This window comes from Hydra vulgaris, chromosome 10 (assembly GCF_038396675.1).
Source record: "Hydra vulgaris chromosome 10, alternate assembly HydraT2T_AEP".
Lineage (NCBI taxonomy): Eukaryota > Metazoa > Cnidaria > Hydrozoa > Anthoathecata > Hydridae > Hydra > Hydra vulgaris.
In genome coordinates, this window is record NC_088929.1 from 7,567,501 (window position 1) to 7,592,500 (window position 25,000).

General features: G+C 27.0%; 1 protein-coding gene across 2 annotated transcripts in view; it reads right to left on the minus strand.

The window, feature by feature from the left end:
• LOC136085763 (repetitive organellar protein-like) overlaps positions 1 to 25,000 on the minus strand; it is a 163,691-nt gene that overhangs the window by 110,062 nt on the left and 28,629 nt on the right. For both annotated transcript variants that reach the window (XM_065807180.1, XM_065807181.1), the window contains exon 2: positions 18,521 to 18,559. In XM_065807180.1, coding sequence (XP_065663252.1) covers positions 18,521 to 18,557 — 37 coding nt within the window. In that variant the 5' untranslated portion in view covers positions 18,558 to 18,559. The remainder of the gene's footprint in view (positions 1 to 18,520; positions 18,560 to 25,000) is intronic.

Genomic DNA, 25,000 nt, shown 5'->3' on the forward strand with positions numbered 1-25,000 from the left:
AAAACAAATGGAGGAACATAACGTTTCTAATTTATTCTTTTATTACTTTTTAAAATATTTTTGAAACTGGTCTTAAAATTTTGTTTATTTTTTTTCTCATTTATATTTTTTACTAGTCAGTTTTTTAATTTTTAACATTATTTTGTAAAAAAATTTTAAATTCTTTTATAATAAATATAAAACACAATAAAATGTCTTTCTGAAAATGTTTTTTTTTTTTTTGATACCTTTTTCTAAAATAATATTACTCTAAGGTTAAAAATAAGTTTTGAAAAAAAATTAAGTGGTCTTTAATTTTTGGCTACTCCTGTATATATTTATATTTGTATATATATATATATATATATATATATATATAAATATATATATATATATATATATATATATATATATATATATATATTATATATATATATATATATATATATATATATATATATCTATATATATATATATATATATATATATATATATATATATATATATATATATATATATATATATATATATATATATATATATATATATATATATATATATATATATATATATATATTTATATATATATATCTATATCTATATATATATATGTATATATATATTTTTTTATATATTTGTATATATTTATATATATATATATATATATATGTATATATATATATATATATGTTTTAAAAATTTTACAAAGTTATATAATTTTAAACGATTAAAAAACTCTTGTTTTGGATTATTATTATAACATAAATATTTTTGTCAAATGACATAATCATTGTAAAATAATAATTAGGCATTAATCTTCTCTATGCAGCATTTTTATGGTTGTCTTATTTTTAATGAGATAAGTCTATTTCTCTTAACTTTCATTTTAGTTTTTTACTATTTCTTCATATTAAATAATAAATTTTTTAATAATGGAATAACTCTAATTTTTTTTGAAAATCTTATTATAGAGAAAAATAAAAAAGAAGTAGTTTTTTATATACTGAACCTATTTATTTTTCTTTAAACTGTATTGTAAAGCTTTTTTTTAAATCAGAATAGTTTTTGGAATGGATTTTCGTCAGATTTTACTGTTGCTTTTAAAAATAAAGAAGATGTTGTTGCACTTTTGACAGAAACATATATACCTAATAGTAAAATTTGTTTTAGGTTTTCATATACCTCACAAGGTAGAGTTAATAAGGCTATCAAAAAATGTAAAGACCTAACAATAATTGGTTAAAAAAATGCTATTCGAGTTATTAGAAAAATAGGTCAGTGGCATATGTTCCTAAGATATAACCTGCGTTATTTTCAAAATATTCTAAGTTTTTGTTATATTAGGAAATACTGTCAATTTATGCTGAAGTTGTAATACTGTTAGTGTTCTAAGAGTGTAACTTAGGGGTTGTATTTTAGGTTCCTACAACAAGGCACCATGTCAAATTAAAAAGGCTACCTCAACATCTGATCTGCAGAGTAAGTAGAATCACGGTTTAGGCTACGTCTAAAGCGACATTTAATAGTAGAAAATAGACTTTTTTTTATAAATGCAATTGTATGGTTTTAAAGTTATTCAATCCTAAGTATTTTTACTTTCTTTACTTTATGCGAAGAAAAGTTTTATATTACAATGAGCACAACAAAACAGAATTTTTTGTGGAAGAATCTATTCCAATTTCTAAAGAAGTTAAATTGTTGACACCAGCTCCAGTTACGCCAAAAATATTTCCCATTAGAACATCCATGCAACTTTCACCATCAAAACCTGTAACCACATAAATGCAAACTCCACTACTTTCATTCACGCCTCCTTCCATAAAATCTAAACTAAATCTTATAGATGAGAAGCAGAGATAATAAGAGAAGCTGCCATTAGCTGTGACAATCAAAATAGTTTCAATACAAGTTGAACTCAAAGAGGATGTTGCAAATCTAAGAAATGAGGTTGCATACAACACTGTCATGCTGTAGAATATTGCTAATGAGTTCATGAAGATGACCAAAAAGTTTTTATGTTTCTAAACTTCTATTATGCAATATAGCTTAGTTATTGCAATTTGAAAAAATACTTGAAAATGAAAAAGTAACAATGAAAAAGCTTGTAAGTTGCTTATTCATTTGAATAATTTTCATTTTGAGCCTTTTTTTTTTTGTTATTTACTTTGATTATTTAAAAAAAATATATAAACTTTCTATTGGTTCATTGAAGTTCACCACAAATGTGTTTAGCATTAAAATTTTTGCAACTCAACAAAATTTTTCTGCTATACTTATTTACTCTTTATTTCTCTTTTCTAAAACTAGCTGAAACAAAGCTAAAATTTGAAATTTAAAATCTAAATCTCTAATTAAATTAAATGTATGTTGTCAAGTAAATATATTTTTTGTGCTAATTGTAAAAAGTTTCATTTTAAAATTATTTAATCTTATTTTTTTTGTTGTTTATTTTATTGCCTATTGCATTTAGATAGGAACAGTTGCTTCTAAATGTAGGCAAAACTTCAATGAGGCAGTGTAAAGAATGTTGTTGTTGTTATTACATTATTATGTCCTTAAAAAATTAAATTAAACAGGTCTGAGTTATAAAGACAAACAGTCTTTCCTTGATTTGAATTACAGATTAATTATCGAAGGCAGATCTTGTTTTTTAACTTTCAATTGAAAGTTTAAAAAAAGTTTTAATTCATTTAAATCTTTGGTTAACATTATCAAGGCGGAAATAAGTTCTTATATAAAATCTATACTAAAATGTTGGTAAGGAGGATAGGGGGAGCTAATAAAATTTGAAGATAATCATTATTTTGATGGCGTTGTGTAATTTAATACATTGAATTCAATGCATTGAACACAATACATTGAGGTTTTTAACAATGTTAAACAATACATTGTCGTTTCCTAGTACTAATATTATATTAAAGTGCATTTGTTGTGTATTGGTGTGTATAGTAAAATACCTTATTTAATACAAAGTTTGACAAAATAATTGAAAATAAATATTTTATCGATTTAGTTGATGAGGGCAAAGTTATTTCTCAAATAACAATTAGTATTTAATAATCATAGTTAGTATTATTAAAAGAACAACAAAATCTGTTCAAAGATATGTATATTTGGCATTTTAGTTTAATTAGGATGCATAGTTAACTAGTATTTGGATAGCTCATTTTTTACATTTAGTTAAAAACATAATTTTTACATTTTAAGTGTGCATTCGCCTGTTGTTGTGATTTCTAAAAAACATTATTTTGATACTGCGACTTTAATGAGCATTATTGTAATGTTGCGATCAAAAAATAGCTTTATTTTAATGTTCTGATCTCCAAACTTCTCATAAATTAGCATAAACAAAAAATAAAACAGTATGTTCAAAAATAAAAAGTTTAAAATTTAATTACTTTTTGTAATCAAAAACTGAAGCCTACATTTCGTCTCTTAAGAATCTAGACAAAATGTAGGCTTCAGTTTTTGATTACAAAAGTAACGGTTATATAAACTACGTCTAATTCCTAGACGTAGTTTATATAACCGTTTTCACCGAACTTTTAGCAAATTCTGGAATATTTCGAGCATAAAAAACAATTAAATAATAGTATTCGACATAATTGAGGGTAATACTGGATATAAAATTAGAATTTGCAATTATCTAAAGCAACAATTACTTTACATATGGTTGTACAAACAAAAATAAAGTAAATGTTTTCTTTTAACATGTTTTTTGTTCGTTTTTACTTTCCATTTATTTCCTTGTTTTTAATTTTAAAGAGCCAAATTAAAAATAATGCATAAAACCTATGCTTAGTCAGCCTTTAAAATTTAGCTATTTTTTATCCCTCGGTTTCACTCTGCCAAAGCTAAAGTCTAGAGACTTATGCACTGGGCGTTGCTTCTGTGGCGATATTTTTTGTTAGATAAGTGAGATAACCGTTCCTAGCTCAACGACGTGGATTTTTTAAGAGTTTTTATGACTCTTTCAATATGTACGACATCAAAGTCAGCTAAACTAATAATATAATAATTTATATTCATAGTACTTCAAAATCTCTTTATATTAATGCTAATCTTAATAGTTGTAGCAGTTGTAGTAATAAAAGTGCCCTCTGGTCCGTACTTGAGACGATGAAAATAGATTTATGTTTTTACCGCATTTTACGTATCCTTTTAAAAATATAAGGGGCGTCAGTACGGCTGTTAGCAGAATGACAAAATAAAATACAATTCTATCAAGTTACCGAAATTATTAAGAAGCAACCGCATTTAAAAACTTCAAATAGTATAAATAAGTTATGTTTTATGTAAATAATTAATTTTATATAAATGATATTTGTTATGTAAAAATATTATAAATGCTTTTACATTATTTTATTACCCAAGGCTTTTGAGAGGGAGAGGCAAAGGGGGAAAACTGATCCGGCCCCAAAGCTGAAGGTGATGTCGGACGACCAACTGTTTTTTATTGTTTTAAATAAATAGAAAATATTTTAATGATTGATAACAAGAAATATGCTTAATTTTTTTATTTGAGTTTGAAACTTTACCCAAGTAGCAACAATATCAGCGCAACATTGTTGCAAAATTGGGTATCTAGGTCAATCTCAGTCAAGATAACAATATTGGCAAACAGTGTTGCGCAAATATTGGCATATCGGTATTGGACAATATGAACATACAAAAGTTACCTCCTTTTTGTTTTACTTATATTAGAATGCCAATATTGGCGCAATATTACCATGCCAATGTTGAACATTGTTGACATGCCAATATTGGTGAATTTTTGTTTATCAATAATGGCTTCTTACTAAATAGGTAATATTTCTTCAATATTGACCAATTTTGACATTTTTACATATTGGTACGCATGCGTAACATTTCGGGATTTTATAAGATCTTGTATTCTGTTAAATGTGTTTAAGTGTAAATATTAGCATCTTTTTACGTATACAGAGATCCTAATTTTTTACGATAAAAACCAGGTTTTAAAAAAAATTTAAGTTATTATAAGGAAAGAAGTAAGAGAAGTATTTTTAATTCAACATTTACAGATTGAATCACGAAGTTGTTGTAATTTATTTTTAAACAGATTGTATCACGAGCTCGTAATAACATTAAAATTAATAGCATATAACACTTCTTCTTGCAAATAGAAGTGGTAAAAGTAATGAAATCCTTTAATTCCACATTTACGGATTAAATCACGAGAAGGAGAGGTTATAATTGATTTAAGACAAATTGTATTATGAGAAGAACTGGCTGTAATCAATTTAAAACAGAATGGATCGAGAGAAGAAATGGGAAAATATTGCTATATTATAAGTATCAAGATCAAAATAGTAAGTTTGCTCTTATATGAAAATATATTGAGTTGATTTCATCTGTAAGATATATGTTTTATACTCTATTTATTTTAGATGATCATTTAAGAAATAAATACGTAATAATTTATCCTTTCCTAAGTTCGTTAATTAATATCTCAAACAAGTTATTATTATTGCTTTTAACTGTTATAAGGTTTTTAATTATTGTCTAACATTATTTTAGTATTATTATTTATATTACAGTTTTATAATACACTATAAAAAATGGCATCCCTACTTTTTTTTATTTTTTTATTTACATTTTCACAACAACATATTAGTTACACATTTTTCACATCGTAGTATAAGAAAAATATACTTCCGTTACAAAAGATTATATTTAACCAAATACTAATAAAATACATTTAACAGAAAAAATAATACTCAGTTAAAAATGAAGAAACAGTTGAAAAAATTAATTAATTAAGGAAGCATTAGTTGAAAATATTATGAAAGACTTTAAGATAAATTATATTGTTATAGGGAACTCGTAGATGACTGAATAAGTCTTACCATCGAGAACCTTGGGTATTATGGAAGATACACATTAACATTGTTATTCTTATGCACAAATATTCTAAATATTGTGATAAAATTTTGTTTTTTATCTAGTTAAATTATGATTTTTGTGTGTGTATTTTATTTTACTTTTTTTGTTTTATTTATTTTATTTGTTTTTTGAAAGTTTTATATATATATATATATATATATATATTATATATATATATATATATATATATATATATAAATCAGACTTTTCTCACATTGTAGATTGTTTTTAGTTCAAGTTTTGTTCAAGTTTTTACTTATCATGTGAACTAAACTAATTCTATGTAATTATCTATATTAAGAACAAGATTTTTAAGTTTTGACTTTAAAGAAAATATATTTTCGGAAGAGTAATTAAGGTGTATTTCGGAATTAATTTGTTGTTTAAATAGGGGCCGCGATAAGAGATAGAGAATTGAGAGTTTTTTTTTTTTTTGGGGGGGGTGCGATAAAGTTACCTGTTGCTCTAATGTTAAAATTATTGGTAATTGAATAAAAGAAGTTTTTTGTGAAACGTAAAGGTACTTATTCCATATTGTATATTAGCATAAATAGTATATTAGCATAGATATTGATTTGATAAATGTTTAGCGTTTTCATTTCTTTTAAAAGAGGTTTAGCATGTGTATGTTTGTTTTTATAATATATAATTCAAGAAGCATGTTTCTGTTGTCGATAAAGAGACATTAATTTTGTCTTGTGTGTGCTTCCCCAAGCAATGTTAACTTATGCAAGATAACTAATAGTCATTTATACATAGTCATTGACTATGTATAAATGAAAAGTAAAGAATTTTTAAGTTTTTTTGTGATAAAAATAGTCTAGCTTTGCAAAGTAAACCAAGATTTTTAGATATTTGAGTGTTGATGGCCTTTATTTGGACTGTCCATGCAACATTTTCGTCTATAACCACTCCAAGAAATTTAGTTGTTTGGGTTCTTCTAATATTGTTGCAATCGATATTTAGAGAGGGAAGAGTTGATGGAAATGCCTTTTTTTGTTGCTTTGAATGAAATAAAATATATTTAGTTTTTTGTTCGTTTATTGATAATTTATTAGCACTGAACCATATTTTAAATTGTTGAAGCTCAAAGTTGACTCTGTCAAAAAGGTCATCGAAAGAAGAAGATGAATAAAACAGATTTGTATCACCTGCGAACATAATGCAATCAAGATTTGTAGCTATAGAAAGGTCGTTAATGTATATAAGAAACAACAAGGGAGCAAGAACTGATCCCTGAAGAACACCACATTTTATTTTTAATAGCTTTGAATTAGAAATATCGTCAATTATAACACATTGTTGTCTATTATTTAAATAACTGGTTAACCATTTAATAGATTTGTTTTTTATACAATACATTTTCATTTTTTCAATCAGAATTTTATAGTTGATCGTATCGAAAGCTGTTGTAAGGTCAATAAAGACTCCCAGTACAAACTGTACACCAATACTTGACACTAATAACATCAACCTCCTGTAATAATTGGTTAATACTTCCCATATTTGTTTTGTTAGGGTATTATTTCCTGTATTTTCTTGAATGACACCATGTATGTATACATATATATATATATATATATATATATATATATATATATATATATATATATATATATATATATATATATATTTATATATATATATATATATATATATATATATATATATATATATATATATATATATATATATATATATGTATATATATATATATATATATATTTATATATATATATATATATATATATATTATATATATATATATATATATATATATATATATATATATATATATTTATATATTGGCAAAACTTCTTCTCATCACAAAACTTAAAGCACTTTTAAAAAAAAGAAAAGTTTTTTAATTTTATTTAAAAACAGTTTATAATTTAAACTTAAGACATACTTTGACTATATATAATCATCATCATTTAAAATGCATTTGTTAAATACGGTATAAAATAGTACTATTGTTCAAATAAAACATAAAAAAAGCCATGAAGTTGAAAACACACTTTGTATATATACAAAAAGAGTTTTTAAAAATTATTTATCGAGTGAAAAATATTGCAAAAGAGCCAGCAAATTATTTTAAATGGTGAGAGTCATTTTAACATACTTTACTATTTATTCATATTGGGCTTTTGCCTCCCTATATGATTATTTTCTTTAATTTTTAATTTAATTTTATTATTTGCATATTGCCAAAGTTGAAAAGCATTAATCGCATAATATCATAATAAACTTAATATCAATTAAAATAAACTTAATATCAGTTATTGACAAACTCTAGCTTTGGAAAATAAAACTAACATAGAAAATATATATCTTGATAAATTAAAAACTTTTGACACAATTCCACACTCTAAAGAGTATGGGACTGTGAAATTTCCTACTAAGAAATCTCCTACTTCTAAAATTAAAAGCATATGAAATAGATGACAAACTCTACAATTGGATAGAATTATTTCTAAGACATAGACAGTAGAGCATCAATGTTAGTGGTAAATATTCAGAATAGATAAAAGTAACTAGTGGAGTCCCCCGGGTTCAGTTTTTAGCCCAATTTGGAGATAATACTAAGTTATACAAATTACTTTCTGATAGTTCATTATGCAATAATCTGCAAAACAATATAGGCATTATAGCAAACTGGAAAAAGTTATGGAAAATAAGTTTAAATGTAAAAAAAATGTCAAGTTATGCACTTAGAACCAATAAACACAAAAAAGTCATTTATACACTCGTTGTTACATAAATCGGACCTCCTCAATTAATCAAAAACTTTCTTATTAAAAAAAGGCCTCGGCGTCTTTGTTGATAGAATTTTGACTTTTTTTTTCTTTTCTAAATACAAAGATTAACACCGCAAATAAAATTGTTCAATTTATCTGAAATCTCAATATCTCATTTCGTAATTTGGTTTTTCCCTTGCTTGTCACACCTTGATTATCGCAGCTCTGCCAACTATCCTAGGCTTAAAAATAATTAACGAATAATTGAAAATATTCTACGCAAGTCTAGTAAATCTGATTGTGGCCTGACTGGGCTTAGTTACAACCAAAGACTACTGAGACTAAACTTAATTAGCATGAGCTAACGTTTCATAGATAACGACATGGTGGAAACTAACAAATAAATACATAGTTTTTATAAATGTAGCAACAACCCTTTTGTGTTCTCATTAAATATCATTTGGTATTGCTCCATCAGCACTCACGGTCACGCTTATAACTTGAAGAAGGTATTATTTAAGACATAAAAACGGAAAAACTTTTTTAGTATGCGAGTCACAGATTTGCGGATTAGTCTACCATCTGAAACTGAATGTTTAACACCTGTTGCAGCATTTTAAAAACATCTAGATGCATATTCCTAACATCAAATGTACAATTATTACATATAAACGTGCAAAAATTACATATAAAGGACTAGATCGGCACAAGTAGATACAAACAAATAAGAAATTGTTTGGCCTTTTTCTCATGCCTAATTACACTATTTCTAAAAACAAAACCTTCGTTTTTGGTGCTAATTAATATAAAACTAATTAGCACCAATTACTTTTTATGTTCTTTTTTTTTAATGCTGCATATAAAACACATTTTTTTAAAGTTGTATAACTAAAAAATAATACACACACTAAAATGCCTTAAAAAAAGTATTCCTAATAAACTGTAGTTCAATTTTTATCTTTTATGACTGGCTAACTCATTCTGGCTAACTCATTGAGCGTGAAATCTAAATTTCATGCTCCATTGACTCTCCTTATCTCAGGGTAATAATTTAGTGTCTCAAGTTGTTTATCTTCAAGATGCATTTACTATGGCTGTAAAGTCGTTGGAAGGGCAACTGCTCATGGAGAATCAAAACACTGATACAAAAAATCCTCTCGATAGTTTTTGGTAAGGGTAAGAGGATATTCGGTATAGTATTCTTCCAAGTGTTTGTATGTCTCTATAAAATTATCATATTAAGAAAATAATCACTCTGAAGCACCCCGTTGTAACAAGTATTTTTAACTTTTTCATAATTTCATATTTAAATAAAAAAATATTTTTATGGAGACCTGACCAAACCATACAAACTTTAAAATTCACTTTCTTTTACTAACCAGTAAAGCAGTAACTCTTCTTGAAATAAAAATTGATTACATTTTACATTAAAAAATAAAACTCAATAAATTTTCGACTAATGTTTTTAGTTAAAAAAGATTATAATATGAAAAAAATTAGCCTGAAGTTTATTTATGTTGCATTTTGTATTTAGTGCAGATAAATTAGCGTGAATTTAAATTCAAGATGACAATAAAGTTTAAAAAATTTGTTAGGCTGAATTTTCAATGTAAAAAACAAATATGTGTGCCTTGAAAGTAATCCGTTTTTCATGACTGATTGATGAAAGTTTAATGTATTGGCCTAATCACTTGGAAGCTCAAATACAGTTGATGCCCCCTTGAATTGTTCCTTGTCAAGTAAAGTTTCATCTTTACTTTATATTTTTTAAGATAGTTATAAAGCTGATTTAGAACGGATGGAAAAGTTATAGTTTACATCAAGCATTGAAACGGCTGTTGATAGTGATGAAGTAGAATTAGCTATGCCTCCAGTTTAAAAAATTGCTGGTTGCATTAAAAGTGACACTGAGGTGACTGTCTATCAGTTTTCCAAAGATTAAAGAAATCTTTTGATAGCAAAAAAGTATTGCAACCCACAACTGCAGTTTGGAAAGTCCCTAAAAGGTTTTGTTTGATATATCCAGTTTGATATATTGAACCATATCCTTCTATTCATTCTCTCCCAATATCCCCCTCTTGTGACCGGAACTTGGAAATATTGTGGCTGCTTTAGGCACCTGATTTGCTGCAAAAGAATTACATTCACAGATTATTTGTTAATTTTCGATTTTAATTCAGACCTAATCTATTGAAATTGATTAGCTTTCTAATTAAAGTCAATTTTGTATTTTAAATTGCAGTATTTGAGAGGAAAGGTTTCGATATGCTTGATGGCATTCAATACGATTTGAAAAAATTAAACACTTTTCAAACCAATTCAGAAAAGAGTTTAGTGTTTCCCTGTATGGTTGGCAATCAGAGCATAGCACGATCATATTCTTCAATTTTATGGATTTATTTGCCGGTTAACAAGGAAAAAGGATCTTTTAGACCTGGATGAAAAATCATGAGATAAAGATACCTATGAATCTTTAGTATGTACCAGTGAATTAATATTATTTAATAGTTTTTGGAAACAGTATCGTGTACTATTAAAATTTCTATTCTTTAAAGTATATGATACATTCGATTGTTGATTATTATTTTGTTGTAGATAAGAATGGTTTACATAAGTGCTTCTCACACTTTGTTGTTGTTTCTATATTTAATGTCCTGTTAGCTCATTTCGTATAGCAATGACTACTAATCTCAAACATCTTTGACATCTTTAGGGTGCATTTGCCTCAAAATTTTGCTGAGGCAAAGACAGCCAATGTTGGATAATTGCATATTATTGTGTAATTGTGGGTAAGAGTAGGAGAAGTTCACAAATCTGTACGGGATTCTTGATAGTATTCTTCCTAGTGTTATTATAGCTTTATAAAATTTTTTATAAAAAAAGTCAGTCCCGATATGCAAAACAGGTTAACCTATGGATTTGCATATATTTGTAACCAATTACTTTTACTTTTCCATAATGTCATATTTTAATGAGGATATGACACTAAGGAAACCTGTTTAAAACGTACACATGTGAGGTACCATTGTAATTTTATTCAAACCAATTATATTACATTTGTTTTTTTATTTATTTTAGATGAATTTCCTTAAATTGGTTGTAATAGATGCTTACAAACAACAACATCAAACTTAATACATCTAATGGCCAAAGAAGTATGTTTGTTATACTCATTGTATGAAAGAAAACAATGGTCGTCATAGGTAAGGCATAAAATTTGTATTCTACATTCCATTTCTTTTTAATAGAAAAATGCTTTAGTAAAAGCTAATTATTTTACAATATTCATACGTGAAAAAATATATATTTTTAAATTATATTGTGATGATATTTGCAACACAATTTTTAGAGTTATGTTTAGTTGTTCGTATATTTAATTATTTATCGTCGTATTTCTTAAATTTAAAATCGCTACTGACAAAAGTATTAAAGAAAGAATTGGCGGCTTTCTCGTCACAGCCAGAGATGACAAAAGAAAAAACAGAACAACAATTGAGTAATTAAATAAGCATTGGCAAAGTAATGAAAGTCAATTCCCACTCTCGTGAGAGTTTAATGCAGTAGTTTATAAATAAATATATGCATATTATTATTGCTTGTATTTAAACAGCCTTGATTTTACTTTATTGTATTTCGTTTTTAGAGCATTCTTTCTCCTTTTTTTTCATTTGTATCTGTTCCATATAACGCCAAATAAATTTAATGATTTAAAAATTCGTTTTTTCCTAAAGCGTTGTAAAACCACTGTCGATTCCAAGACTATACCCTGTTAAACTTAAAAGAATTATGCAGCCTAGTACTATAGTACTATTTAAACAAAAAAAAATGTTTAAAATTTTTACTATTAAAAGTTAATAAAAGACCATTGAAATTTGAAATCTTTTAAAAAATATAAAAGACTTAATATTGTTTTGTCACTACTTTTTAATCAAAAAACTTTAACCAAAAGTACTCAATATTGGCTTTATAATGTTTACAATATTGGCATAATACGGTAAACTATATTTTGCCTTTATCCGCTAGTATTATATTTGCATTAGTATTTTTTTGCAATATGAATATTTTGCCAATATTGGCGGCACTATATTAGCGCAATTATGTGCCGCTAATATCGGCCAGTATTGGCAAAAAGTTAACAATGCAATTTTGGCGCGATTAACAAAATTGGGCCAAATTTGCAGGCAATATCTCCCCACAGTTGCGCCAATATTCTTTGCTACTTAGGTAGTATTTGGAATAAAAATAAAAAAAATTCGGATTATAAATTTTGTTATTTTAATTAGCTGTAAACAATTTTATACGAAAAAAAAGGATTTAAGTGTATTTAAGATAAAAGGAACCGGGTGTATTCCGTAAGCCAATGAACAGTTAGCTAGCATGTGCTCGATTGCACAGAAGATGCTGGGCTGTGGTAATTATAATGGCAGCTGATTAAATTTTGCTTTGAAGCAGTCGACACTAATACCATTAACAACATTGTTAGGTAGTGCGTTTTATAAGTGAGCAACGGTTTTGTTGAAAAGTTGAAGCAAGCAAGACAATTGTTGACAATTTCACGATAAAAGCGCTCCTTTATTAAGAAGTATTTGACTATTGAAGAAAAAAGGAATATTATAGCGTTACCTTTTTTAGGCAAAAAAGCCGCCTTGTCAATAACAGGACCAAGCCAGTTATTAATTATAAAAGTTTTTGCATCGGGTTTAAAGTAAACGAAACTTCTGCTTTAGTAAAAGTAAAAAGAAAAAAACAATTCATAGCTCAAATCATTGGTAGAAACGTTAAAACTTCAATTTTTCTCTTAATAATATTTACCATATAATATCTATAATATTTACCATAACACACAGTCAGTCTATAAGGACCAACAGGAACGAAAAAGCACTCTATCTCATTTAAGATCACCTTCTGCACTCAATATGTATAGTTCAAAGTACTGTGAACAAGCGGAGCATCAAACAATTCACTTAAAGTTGAGTTAAATGAATTTCAAAGTGATTTATAGCAGTCAGAAGAAGGAACTTCCTCTAACAAGGGGAAAATGTGGTGCTCAACCTGACTTGTTAATAAATAATGCAACACTTTTTTTTGTTATCAAATCCCTTTTGCTGCTTTAAGTCAAAAAGATTGAAATGTGGTTAATTTAAAGGGAGCCCCTTCATTTACTTTGAAGTAACTAGGCTATTCCAGCGAATCTTAGAAGAGAATCTTTCCTGTAAAAGTGTTTTAACAACCTTTGCCTAATAAGTAACAAGAAAAAAAGATTTTTTTGGTTTGGAATTTGACCACCAAAACTCTCTTCTGTTCTCTTTCTCTCTATTAGACACCAAATTACAATTCTAAAGTGGAGACTAGTCTCTTCTTTGTTAAAACGCAGGATCTAAAGATCAATGTGGAGGAGACTTATAGATTGTGTAAAAGGACATCAATGAAACTCATTGCACTAAAAAGACTAAAAAGAGAAATATATTTTTCTTTCGAGCTTCATTTGTATAGATTCAGAGCTCTAAAAGTGTATTAATTCTAAGGCAGCTATATGGTGGACAATTCTCTGTGGCATTTTTTATCTAATTCATTTTTTGGCTTTTAGAAGTTTAGTATATCTAGGTATTTAAAAAAGCTCTCTAAATACCAATGTTAATAATTTACATAATTATTAAAATAGTTTAATTATAGTTATTATAAACAATTATATTTGCGCATTAGGCGAATACCCTTTGTCATTCGTTTTCTTCTCTATGAAAGAGAAACTAATTGATGGTAAATTAGCATGTTTTTGTAAAATTCTAGAGAGAATAATGCATAATAAGTTTTACAACTGCCCACAACGCAAAATGTTCTAAATAATAATCAGTACGGATTTAGAAAAAGGCATCCGACAAAATATACAGTAATTAAATTAATAAAAGAATTGTTAAATAAGTTTAAAAACAACCAATATACTCTTGAAGTGTTTATTGACATCTCAAAAGCCTTTGATAGTTTGGACTATGATATTCTTCTGTACAAACATATGAGTTATAGAGTCAAAAATAATAATTTTATTGGGGTTGTTTCTATTTTAACAAATGCAAACAATGCGTATCTTATCAGAAAAACCTTCGCTAAATTCGAAAATATTACCTGCGGAGTTCCATAGGGATCTATTCTAGGGCTTTTATTGTTTATTATTTATATCAGCGATATTTGCTTGTCATCTTGTATACTAAACTTAAATCATTTTAATGACATCACTCAAGTTTTTTACATCCACTCAAACATTAAGACAATTTTTCCCACTATGATACGTGATCTCGATAACCTCAATGAATGGTTTTAAAGCCAAGAAACTCTCGCTGAACCCTACTAAAAGCAAAGATACTCTCTCTTCTAAATCTTCTAAATCATAAATGTATAAAACTGAATATATGAAGGATAAAAACGGTTTAAAGTTTATTTACTTTCAATTAATTCATAGCTATATTAGTTATTGTAACATTGCCTGGGCAACCACTTATCCGTCAAGACTAACCTGTATTTTAAAAAAAAGTAATACAAGCAAGCTGCATTATAATAAATGCTAATAAATGCACCAGTGCTTGTCCACTGCTTAGAACGCTTGGAGTGCTGAATGTTTATAAATTAAATGTTTATAATATTTTTTTAATCAAGTTTAAATGAAAATACCATAAGTTATCTTATATTTCTGAAGACCTTTTTTTAATTATAGATTATAAATATCAAACAAAGCATTTGTTGTTTATTTATTAGGTATCAAAATTTTTTTTTAAACAATCCGAATTCTCTATAAGTTACCGAGGGCCATAATTGTGAAATTCATATGTCCACAAAAATAGTAGGGGAGAGTGGGGTATTGGCGAACACCTAAGCGGGAATGCGAATTAAAGACACCAGTTATACAAAATTGATCATATTTATTGCTTATCAATTAGTTTAACTACTCAGTCACAAACCCTCAAAAGGAATTTTTAAAAATCTTATCATAAAATAAAAATTTATGCCAGAAATAAAACCATTGGTGTTCGGAATTACCCTGCCTACGTGGCGTAATTCCGAACACATTGGGGGGCAATCACAAGCACTGTTGTGTAATAGCAAATAAAAAGCTAATTGTAATAACTAAGTCTAAAAACTATATTATGCAACAAAAACAAAAAAAAGGAGTGACTTTATTTCCATAGAAGCTACAACAAAGTGTTACTCAAGAAAAAAGTTGCATAAAATTATCAGAAAAATTTAAAATCAAATTATAGTGAACAACATCCGCAGCTTCATTACACTACTGCACGTCTGGAACTGAGCATAGGATCCCTTCTCAGCAGGTAAAAAAAAATTGTCGAATTTATTTTTTTACAATGCTGTTTTGACCATGTTCGGAGTTACCCCGCGTTCGCCATTACCCCACTCTCCCCTAAACTACTATTTCAATTCAAACTTTTAAAAGGACCTTAAAAAAATATTTACATGAATATGAAGTATCTCAAATACTATTTTATTTTTATTTTCGTTTTATTCTTTTTTATTATTTAACTTTTTCTTTTAAGAAGTTTTTCTGTTAAGAACCGACATCACCCTTTACATCATTACTTATCTTTAAATTTTGTTTAAAATATTAATTCCATCTATCTGGCCAATCAAGACAAATTCGTTTTTTGTCAGAAAATACTGCTTGTTACCATTCTTTTTTCCATGCGTTTATGGTTCTTTGCAAAAGTTATTTGATTGTTTTTGTGATTTGTTGTCAAAGGTGATTTTTGCTGAAGTTTTTTGCGCAAAAAGTAAAAAGTATTATGAATAACTTGCTGAACTGTACGTATATTAGCAGTCACAGCTGCTTCTGGAGCAATTTGACGTGCAGTTAATGAATAATTTGAAGCTTGTCTGAACAACTTTCGCCTATCACGGTTACATAGCGTTGATGGATTAGGACTTTTTTTTATTCCATACATATGAGAACTATTAACGTAGTTTTTAATCACAGTTGGACTGCGCCCAATAGCTCTAGTCATGTAACTAACGGAGTGACCCATTATCGATAAGTTAGAGAGCACTTTTTTTGCACCTTGACTCAACGGTGCATCATAACTCATTATTAATTAGTTTGTTATTTTATGCGTAATAAAAAAACTTGAACTATACATTTGACAGTTCACAAAAGTTTACAGTTAGATAATCGTCTGTCAAGTGTCTACATCAATTAAATATTTTTAATTGTCCACAACTGCGGTTGAAAATAAAAGGTTTTTAGTAAAATTGTCTTATGAATTTTTTCGCACTGATAAAACGGTTTTTTTTATAAAATGCAATTTACATTAAAAACAAATTTGTTAAAATGTTGTTTAGTGATGTAAACCCTTTGCTTTCATTTACAATAGAAATTAGTTTTTCAATATAAAAGTTTAGTAGAGTTTTATAAATCTTTTTGGGGTGTCTTATATTATGTCGCGCAGTGATTGACAGCAAAAGTGAAGTTTTAGAAATATTTAATTTTTCAAATATTTGCAGAACACTTAAAATGTATGCGCCGCCAAATTTATGTCTTATTTGATAGGTTTACCTTTATTACTTGTCATACGTAACGTCAATTCTAAGTTCAACTTTCATTTCATTTGATTTCCATTAAACCTTCCACGATTTCCATCATATCTCTGCTTTACCATTAGACTCTCTTCCTACTTCTACAGTCAAATAAGTTTGGTCTTACAAATATCGAGAGTTTAATTTGTTTATAAGTAAAATTTTAACAAAAAATTTAGGTCCACTCAACATACACGTTATCATGACACCTAAAACAGTTTTAACAATCTAAAGTAGCTAAAGAATTTGGGTCATCTAATGCTTTATCAAAAAGAGCACCTTTATGATACAATAACATTTTTTTAACACACCTTATTGTGGAGAGTAATACACGTTTTTTGATCATCACATGAATTATTTAAAATTTCTTTATAAAAAAAAATTATCAGCGGCATTCGAAATTTTTGAAGTAATTCGTGTTAATGGTCGAATAGAAGGTAGTTAAAAATTAATACGCAATTATTTATGAAGTGTACGAGAGGTGAAAAAATACTCAAGTGCTCTGGTGATTTCAATAAAGCTTTGCTTATTCGTGTTCATGGAGTTAATTTGCTTATTCATACCTATTTCTTTACTGCCTCATGTTAAATGGTTTAAATATCGTGATATTGCAAATTTCGTTTTTTATTTAAAAATATGTCACAAAATAAGTCATAATTATAATTGTGCTAAAAATAAATCAATTTTGTCAAAAAAATTTTAAATTAACATTTGAAATGCATTTTATTCAACCTGTTTTCTTTTCTTTCTCTCTTGGAAATCTGTAAACTGACGTTTTAAATTTGTTTGACTTTTTTTTGTGATAAGTAATTTGAAGAACAGCCACAAGCACAGCATATTTTTAACATTTTTTCAACCGACTAAGTAAAGTAGTAACATAAAAGAATCAAATAAGTATTTTCAGCCTTCCGCATCCATTTTAAAGAAGTCAATATCGCCTTCCACATTTTTTTCTAAATATTGCGTGTCACGGTTTGTTACTTAAAGAGCATAATGTGTTAAATACTTTAGTATTCAACACATGATGCTCTATAAGTAACAAACAGATGCTCTTTAAGTTACTTTACACACACGATAAAAGTCTTGCCAGCTGAAATGATAAAACTATGTTTTTAATACTTTTATTTATCTATGTTCATTTTTGTGGTTTATACTTTTTTTATGTATCAACTTGAAGGTAGATTTAAAATAATTTTTAATCTACCTTCAAGTTTTTTCAAAGATTACAAATAATTTTTACAGAATATAAACTTAATGTTAAAAAAACTTATATTTAAGATAAAATCGTTAAGATAAATGGAAATAAAAAAATTTATTGCACTTACATAAAGTATTACTCAAATTTGTTTTATCATCATCCATACCTAGAGATAATTTAAAATGATTTCAAGTATAAAGATTACAAATATTAAAAATACAAATTGCTATAGCTATTTTTATACTCATTACTACTACTACTACTACTACTACTACTACTACTACTACTACTACTACTACTACTACTACTACTACTACTACTACTACTACTATTACTACTACTACTACTACTACTACTACTACTACTACTACTACTACTACTACTACTACTACTACTGCTACCATCTTCCTCCTTATCTCCTTATTAAATGGTCTGGATCTGTCCTTTTCCTGCTTTTCTATACTAAATATGAGACGTTGAGTTAAAAAAGTAATTTTTAGCGTTTTATACTTATCAATCAATTTATTTGAGTCAATTTTATTGACTTTTAATTATCATTTAGAGTTTAAAAGTTATGGATTTGACTCAGCATTTGATAAAGCTCAAAATTTCTCCAGAAATAATCAAAATAAAGTAAAATTATTTGATTTTTGAGCAAATATTTATCAAACATATTTTTTTTTTTTTTTTTTCTATACCTAAGAAATATAAGATATTGATTATGAAAGTGTTCTAACAATTAAATTAAACATTTCAAACATGTCTCTAAATTATATTTGGCGGCAAAACATGAAAATTAGGTTTGCAAATCAAAATGTAATGATAATTATTTTCATTATGTTATCAATTAGCTAGAATGATAGCTATTAAAACAAAGTTTTAACACTTAATAATAAAGGCAAAGTGTTCATTTTAAACTAATTAAAGTTAAAAATAAATTTAAAAATCTAAGAATTTTTATATATGTTTTTATTTTTATTTTTGATAATTGTTAATGTAAAACTTAAATAAACTATAATATTTTACTTTAAGCGCGTTCGATAGATAAATTTTCCCTTTTTTTACTATTGTATGTTTAACATAGTAAATAAAAGTTTATTTTCATTGATAAATTATTTGTCTTAGGCTTTGGTCATAACTAACGCTTAGAATAGTTGTGTACAAACTGGCTGACTTTGTTGCCTAAAAAGCACTGCCATTCGAACAGACCCAGTTGGTTTTACAATGGTAACAATTAAAATACAATTGTGTTGGAGATTCGCCTGTTTGAAGATTTTATATATGTGTATGTATGTATGTATGTATATATATATATATATATATATATATATATATATATATATATATATATATATATATATATATATATATATATAATGTTATTGTATGATTTAGTATCAAAAATACAAAACTCTTGATCGTTGTAGCCCATTGGGCACAGAACGTTCTTTGGACGTTTTTAAAACGTTCTTTGGACGTTTTTATTAACTTTAAACCTTATAAAAACGTCTAAAAAACGTTTTAAAAACGTACCCTGCCCACTGGAAGAGTGCTCAATATTTAAAAAATTATATATTTTTTCAAAAACAGAGCGTTTTATACTTACATTTTCGAAAAAACGACTTTTAATGGAACTTAAAGTTTCATGCCTATCGGCAATCATCAGCCATGAAGCACAAAATCAAAAATATAAAAAAAACATATAAAAAAAGGCCGACCCAAATCTAAAAGACGTAGTAAATAAAAAAAGTAAGCAAATTTTGACAAACCACGATATTTTTAATAAAATCGAGATAAACGGAACTGCCGAATGTTTTATAAATTTAAAAGGTCACAAAGCCAACTTCATAAACAACCCTTCAAAACAATAGGCTCTGTTTAAAACAATGGAAAAATACGCAGAATGTGATAAATTGGTTCCGAAAAATTGGTGATAAACACCTTTGTAAATTTTCGGTATTTGACATGAATGATTTTTATCCGTCAATTGATGAAAACATGCTAAATAACGCAATTGCCTTTGCCGAGCAACATATAATTATAGACAAGCAAAGCATATCCATTATACGTCATGCAAGAAAATCTTTCATTTTTAACGGTGGCATATCATGGATTAAGAAAAAAGCAGGATTTTTTGATTTTACTATGGGAGCCTATGATGGCGCGGAAGTTTGCAAACTAGTTGGGATTTTTCTTTTAGATCAACTTTTGCAGATCTACAACAAAAATGAATTTGGTTTATATCGAGATGACAGGTTAGCAGTTTTTAAGAACAAAAATGGCCATCAAATGGAACAAATAAAAAAGCATGTTGTTCAAGTTTTCAAAGGTAAAAATCTCAACATCTCTATAAATCGCAACCTTAAAATTGTTATCTACCTTAATTTAACTTTTAATCTTACTCAAAATTCTTTTCAACCATACTGCAAGCCTGAAAATAATAAGTTATGTATATGCTGATTCTAACCATCCGCCTTGCATAATAAATCTTTCAAAAAATTCAAATCTTTCAAAAAATATCGAGATAAGATTGTCCGCCAACTCATTAAATGAAGTTATTTTTAAAAAATCGACACACCTTTATGAAGACGCATTAACGCAATCGGGATACACTAATAAGTTGACATATAAACTAAGCATAAAAAATGTTCCAAAAAATAACCGCAAACGAAACAAAATCTGGTACAATCCTCCATTTAGTAAAAATGTTACAACCAAAATTTGTCAACGCCTTTTAACCCTGATTAACAAGCATTTTCCTTAAAAGCACAAAATACACAAAATATTTAACAGAAACACAATTTAAAGATATTCCTATATTCCTAACATTAAATCTATTATCAACTCACATAACAAAAATACTTTATATAGCTATGTAAAATTATCAGAAAAAGTCTTCAATTGTATTAAAAAATCTCTTTGTCCAATGAACAACAATTGCTTGTCTAACAACATCGTTTACCAAACCACCGTAAGCTCAAATAAACCTCAATACAACGATAAAGTATACATTGGGATAAGCGAAACCTCATTTAAGCTACGTTATGCGAACCATCAAAAATCTTTTAACATAAAAAAATACAAAAACGACACTGAGTTGTCTTAGGAGGCATGGGAGTTAAAAGAAAACAATTTCACAACTTCAATCAAATGGAAAATTATTAAACGCTGTAAATTACTCAATCCTGCGTCAAAAATATGTTAGCTTTGTTTAAATAAAAAATTCGAAATAATATTTTACAAAGAAAACAATCTGCTAAACAAAAGAGGCGAATTAGGCTCTTAATGCAGACACAAAAATAAATTTCTCCTTTCATTATTCGATTGCGGAGAAAAGTTTTCCATTAAGTCTTCTCGTATTATAATGTCAGAACTCATTCTACCGTAGTTTGTAACTTTAAACAGTTTTTTATACTTTTGATTTTGTACTTTATGGCTGATGATTGCCGATATGCATGAAACTTTAAGTTCCATTCAAAAATGTTTTTTCTAAAATTTAAGTATATATATGTATGTATGTGAAGAGTAGTTTGATGAGGACGGGAAAAGTTTAATCTTTCCAGGCAGTCAAAAATTAAAAGTTATTGTTTTTCTTTTATGTTATAATATTAAAAACTAAAGTTTTTACTATTATAACATTATAAAAAAACACTTAGTTGGCAAAGTTTTTTTTTGTTTATATTTAATGTTGTAGCATGATCCTAATTTTTTTTATTAACGACTTATTATGGTATTGGCAAAAAAATTACACATTTATTGAATAATCTTTTTGGTTAATACCTTTTTTTTCATAATGTTATTATTTGTAAAACATCAGAACCCAAGAAAATTTATACCAAAACTTTTAACTGATTAGGCATAATCGCTCATATAATTTAAAAAGTTCAGTGAAAAGTCTTTAATTAAAGCTGTTTTTAAATTTTTTACCAATAAAAGTGAAACTCTAACTAATTAAAACGTTTTTTAAATAATAAACTCTAAACTCTGCAATAATATGTTAAGTAGTATTAAAACTCTTGACTATGTTATTGTCCTTTATAAAGTTGTTTTGTGTAACCTATAGATAAAATGGTTGAAAATATTGATTTTCATTTCCATGTTTTAAATCTAAGAAGCCAGAATGTAATATATTTTTTGATTTTTTATCAAGTAAGACCGAGCATTCTTAAAGAAATTAGCATAGTTTACAAAAGTACAACGTAGACTATTTATTATTTTTTTTTTTTTTTGAGTAGGAAAAGGAATGACGCAAATGTTGATTCTCGGTGTCGTAATTTTAAACTTTATAATTTTAGTTGCACAAAACCTAATTTAAAATGGTGACTTGTATTTCGCAAGTTTTTTCTGATTGTTTTATTTATCTTTTATGAAATCAAAAAAATAAGTTAAGTATACTTTTAACTCATTTATTCACTTTACCTAATTTATCTATGTTTTGCTTTATTAAGTAATAGTTGAAATGTATTCTTAATGTTTTATGTCTCGATATGCAAATTGATATGGCTGTATTGAAAATGAAACCATAGACATTAAGTTGAATTATTTTTGGATATGGCAACTTTCCTGACATTGTACAGTGGGCCAGTAGGTGGACAAAATTGGAAAAGTTTTAATTGTCTAATCTTGAAAACTTATTTACTTTTAGTATCTATATATATAAGGAAAATTTATTGATAACTTATTTATATTAAATCTCTTAGTTACGCATTTGAATATTGAAAAAAATAAAAATAATAAAAAATAAAAAAAAGTAATTAACTGTGACATCAACGTTGTGTTGTATTTCAATTACATCTACGTTTTTGAAACAAAAAATTAGTACATGTTGTTCTAGAATATTCAGAGATAAGAAAAACCAATGTGTGAAACAAATTTATCATAGCATGTTATCTCAGTTATACTTTGAAACTCATAGATTAAAAAAAAGTTCCTTAAGAAATTTATTTTTTGCCGCATTATAACTAATAACTACCACAATTTGCTATGTGCTGTCCTATATTTATTTGAGCTATATAATGCTTCGTTCGAGTTTTAATTGATTGCTCGTCACTTTAAATCCCCGTTAAGATTTTATATATGTTTTAACTTAGTTGCTATGGTACTAAATATTGCATAGCAACAACTCATTTTTTCATTAACGTTGTTTTAACAGAATTTTATTTGCGTTAAGTACACAATATTGGGGGTATGTATTAAAATGAGATTCCCAATTCTTATCAAGTTAATTTTTTTTTGGTTGCTATAGATACCTTACTTTGCATAACAACAACATATTTTCGATAGTTGTTAGTAATTTAATTACTAACATTAACAGTAATATAATTACATTTGATTTTAACTACTAACACTTGTAGTAACTTAATTATTACCAAGAATTAATAGTCCACCCGGCATATATATTGTAACATTAAAATTTTAAATACAAAATACTTTTTGCAATAATTATTTAGATATGATTTTATTAAACTTAGACATTCATAATTTTCCCCCCAAAAAAACAATCTCAGTATTTCAAAACAAAATATTACTGAAGATTTTTGGAAATTATTCAGCCAAATTTTGCTGAACTTAAAGACATTGATTTTAGGCAAATTGTTCTACGTTTGTTTATTTGTATAAAAAAAAAGGAAATCTGCAAACTACACTGTCGAAATTTTTGAAAAGAAGTTTGTGAACTGGCTTAATAAATATTTAAGTGTCGGAAAAAAAGGCGATGAACCAACTGCAATTAGACGTGGTTGAAAACTAGTTGCTATTGATAATAGTTTTAATAGAACTAAAAAACAGCATGTATCATGTTTAATTGAATCTCATTCATCCAATGAATTGTTTTTTGCTGCTAATAAAAAATTAAGAGATGAATCTATTTTTGTTGTTGCCAAGGATGTTTTAAATACTTCAAATACAGGTAAAGTAACTAAATATTCAGCAGACGAAGCACTGGCTTTAACAATTGATGCAAGTTTAACAAAAGCTTCCTATCAATTGATTAGAAGCGGAGCCTTGAAGAAAGAATATAACATCTACCCCGCTAACAATGATGTTAGAGATGCAAAATTGAAATGTTATCGTGAAAATATAACAGTAGAGGACTATTCAGCTTCAGTTCCTTTAAAAGATTTAATGATTCATACTTTGCAAAGAATCTGTGCTGTTCAGGAACCTGTGCTAAGGCACTTGATATTAAACAACAAATCAATAAAAACAATGGCACTCACGTTTAATGCTGGTTTTGATGGTGCTACTGGCCAAAACATTTATAACAAGTTTTATCAAAACCTGACATTAACAAAGATTTAAAGCGTGAAGAATCATTATTTATTACAGGTCTAGTCTCATTGGATTTGACTGGGTTTAAAAACAGCAACGAAAAGATGCCTATGTAAAGAAATCAAAAGTCGTCCTCCACAGCCTATTGCAGACCCATAAAATTTGCATACGAAATGGAGTTCAAGGAATCCGTGATTGAAGGAAATCAGTACATTAAAAGTGAGATAGAAAGCTTGGGTATTATTTTATTAGAGGTTTGCGGATCTTCTATTAAAGTGATTGTATTATTGAACTTACAATGACTGATGGAAAGGTTCAAACAATATTATCTTAAAAA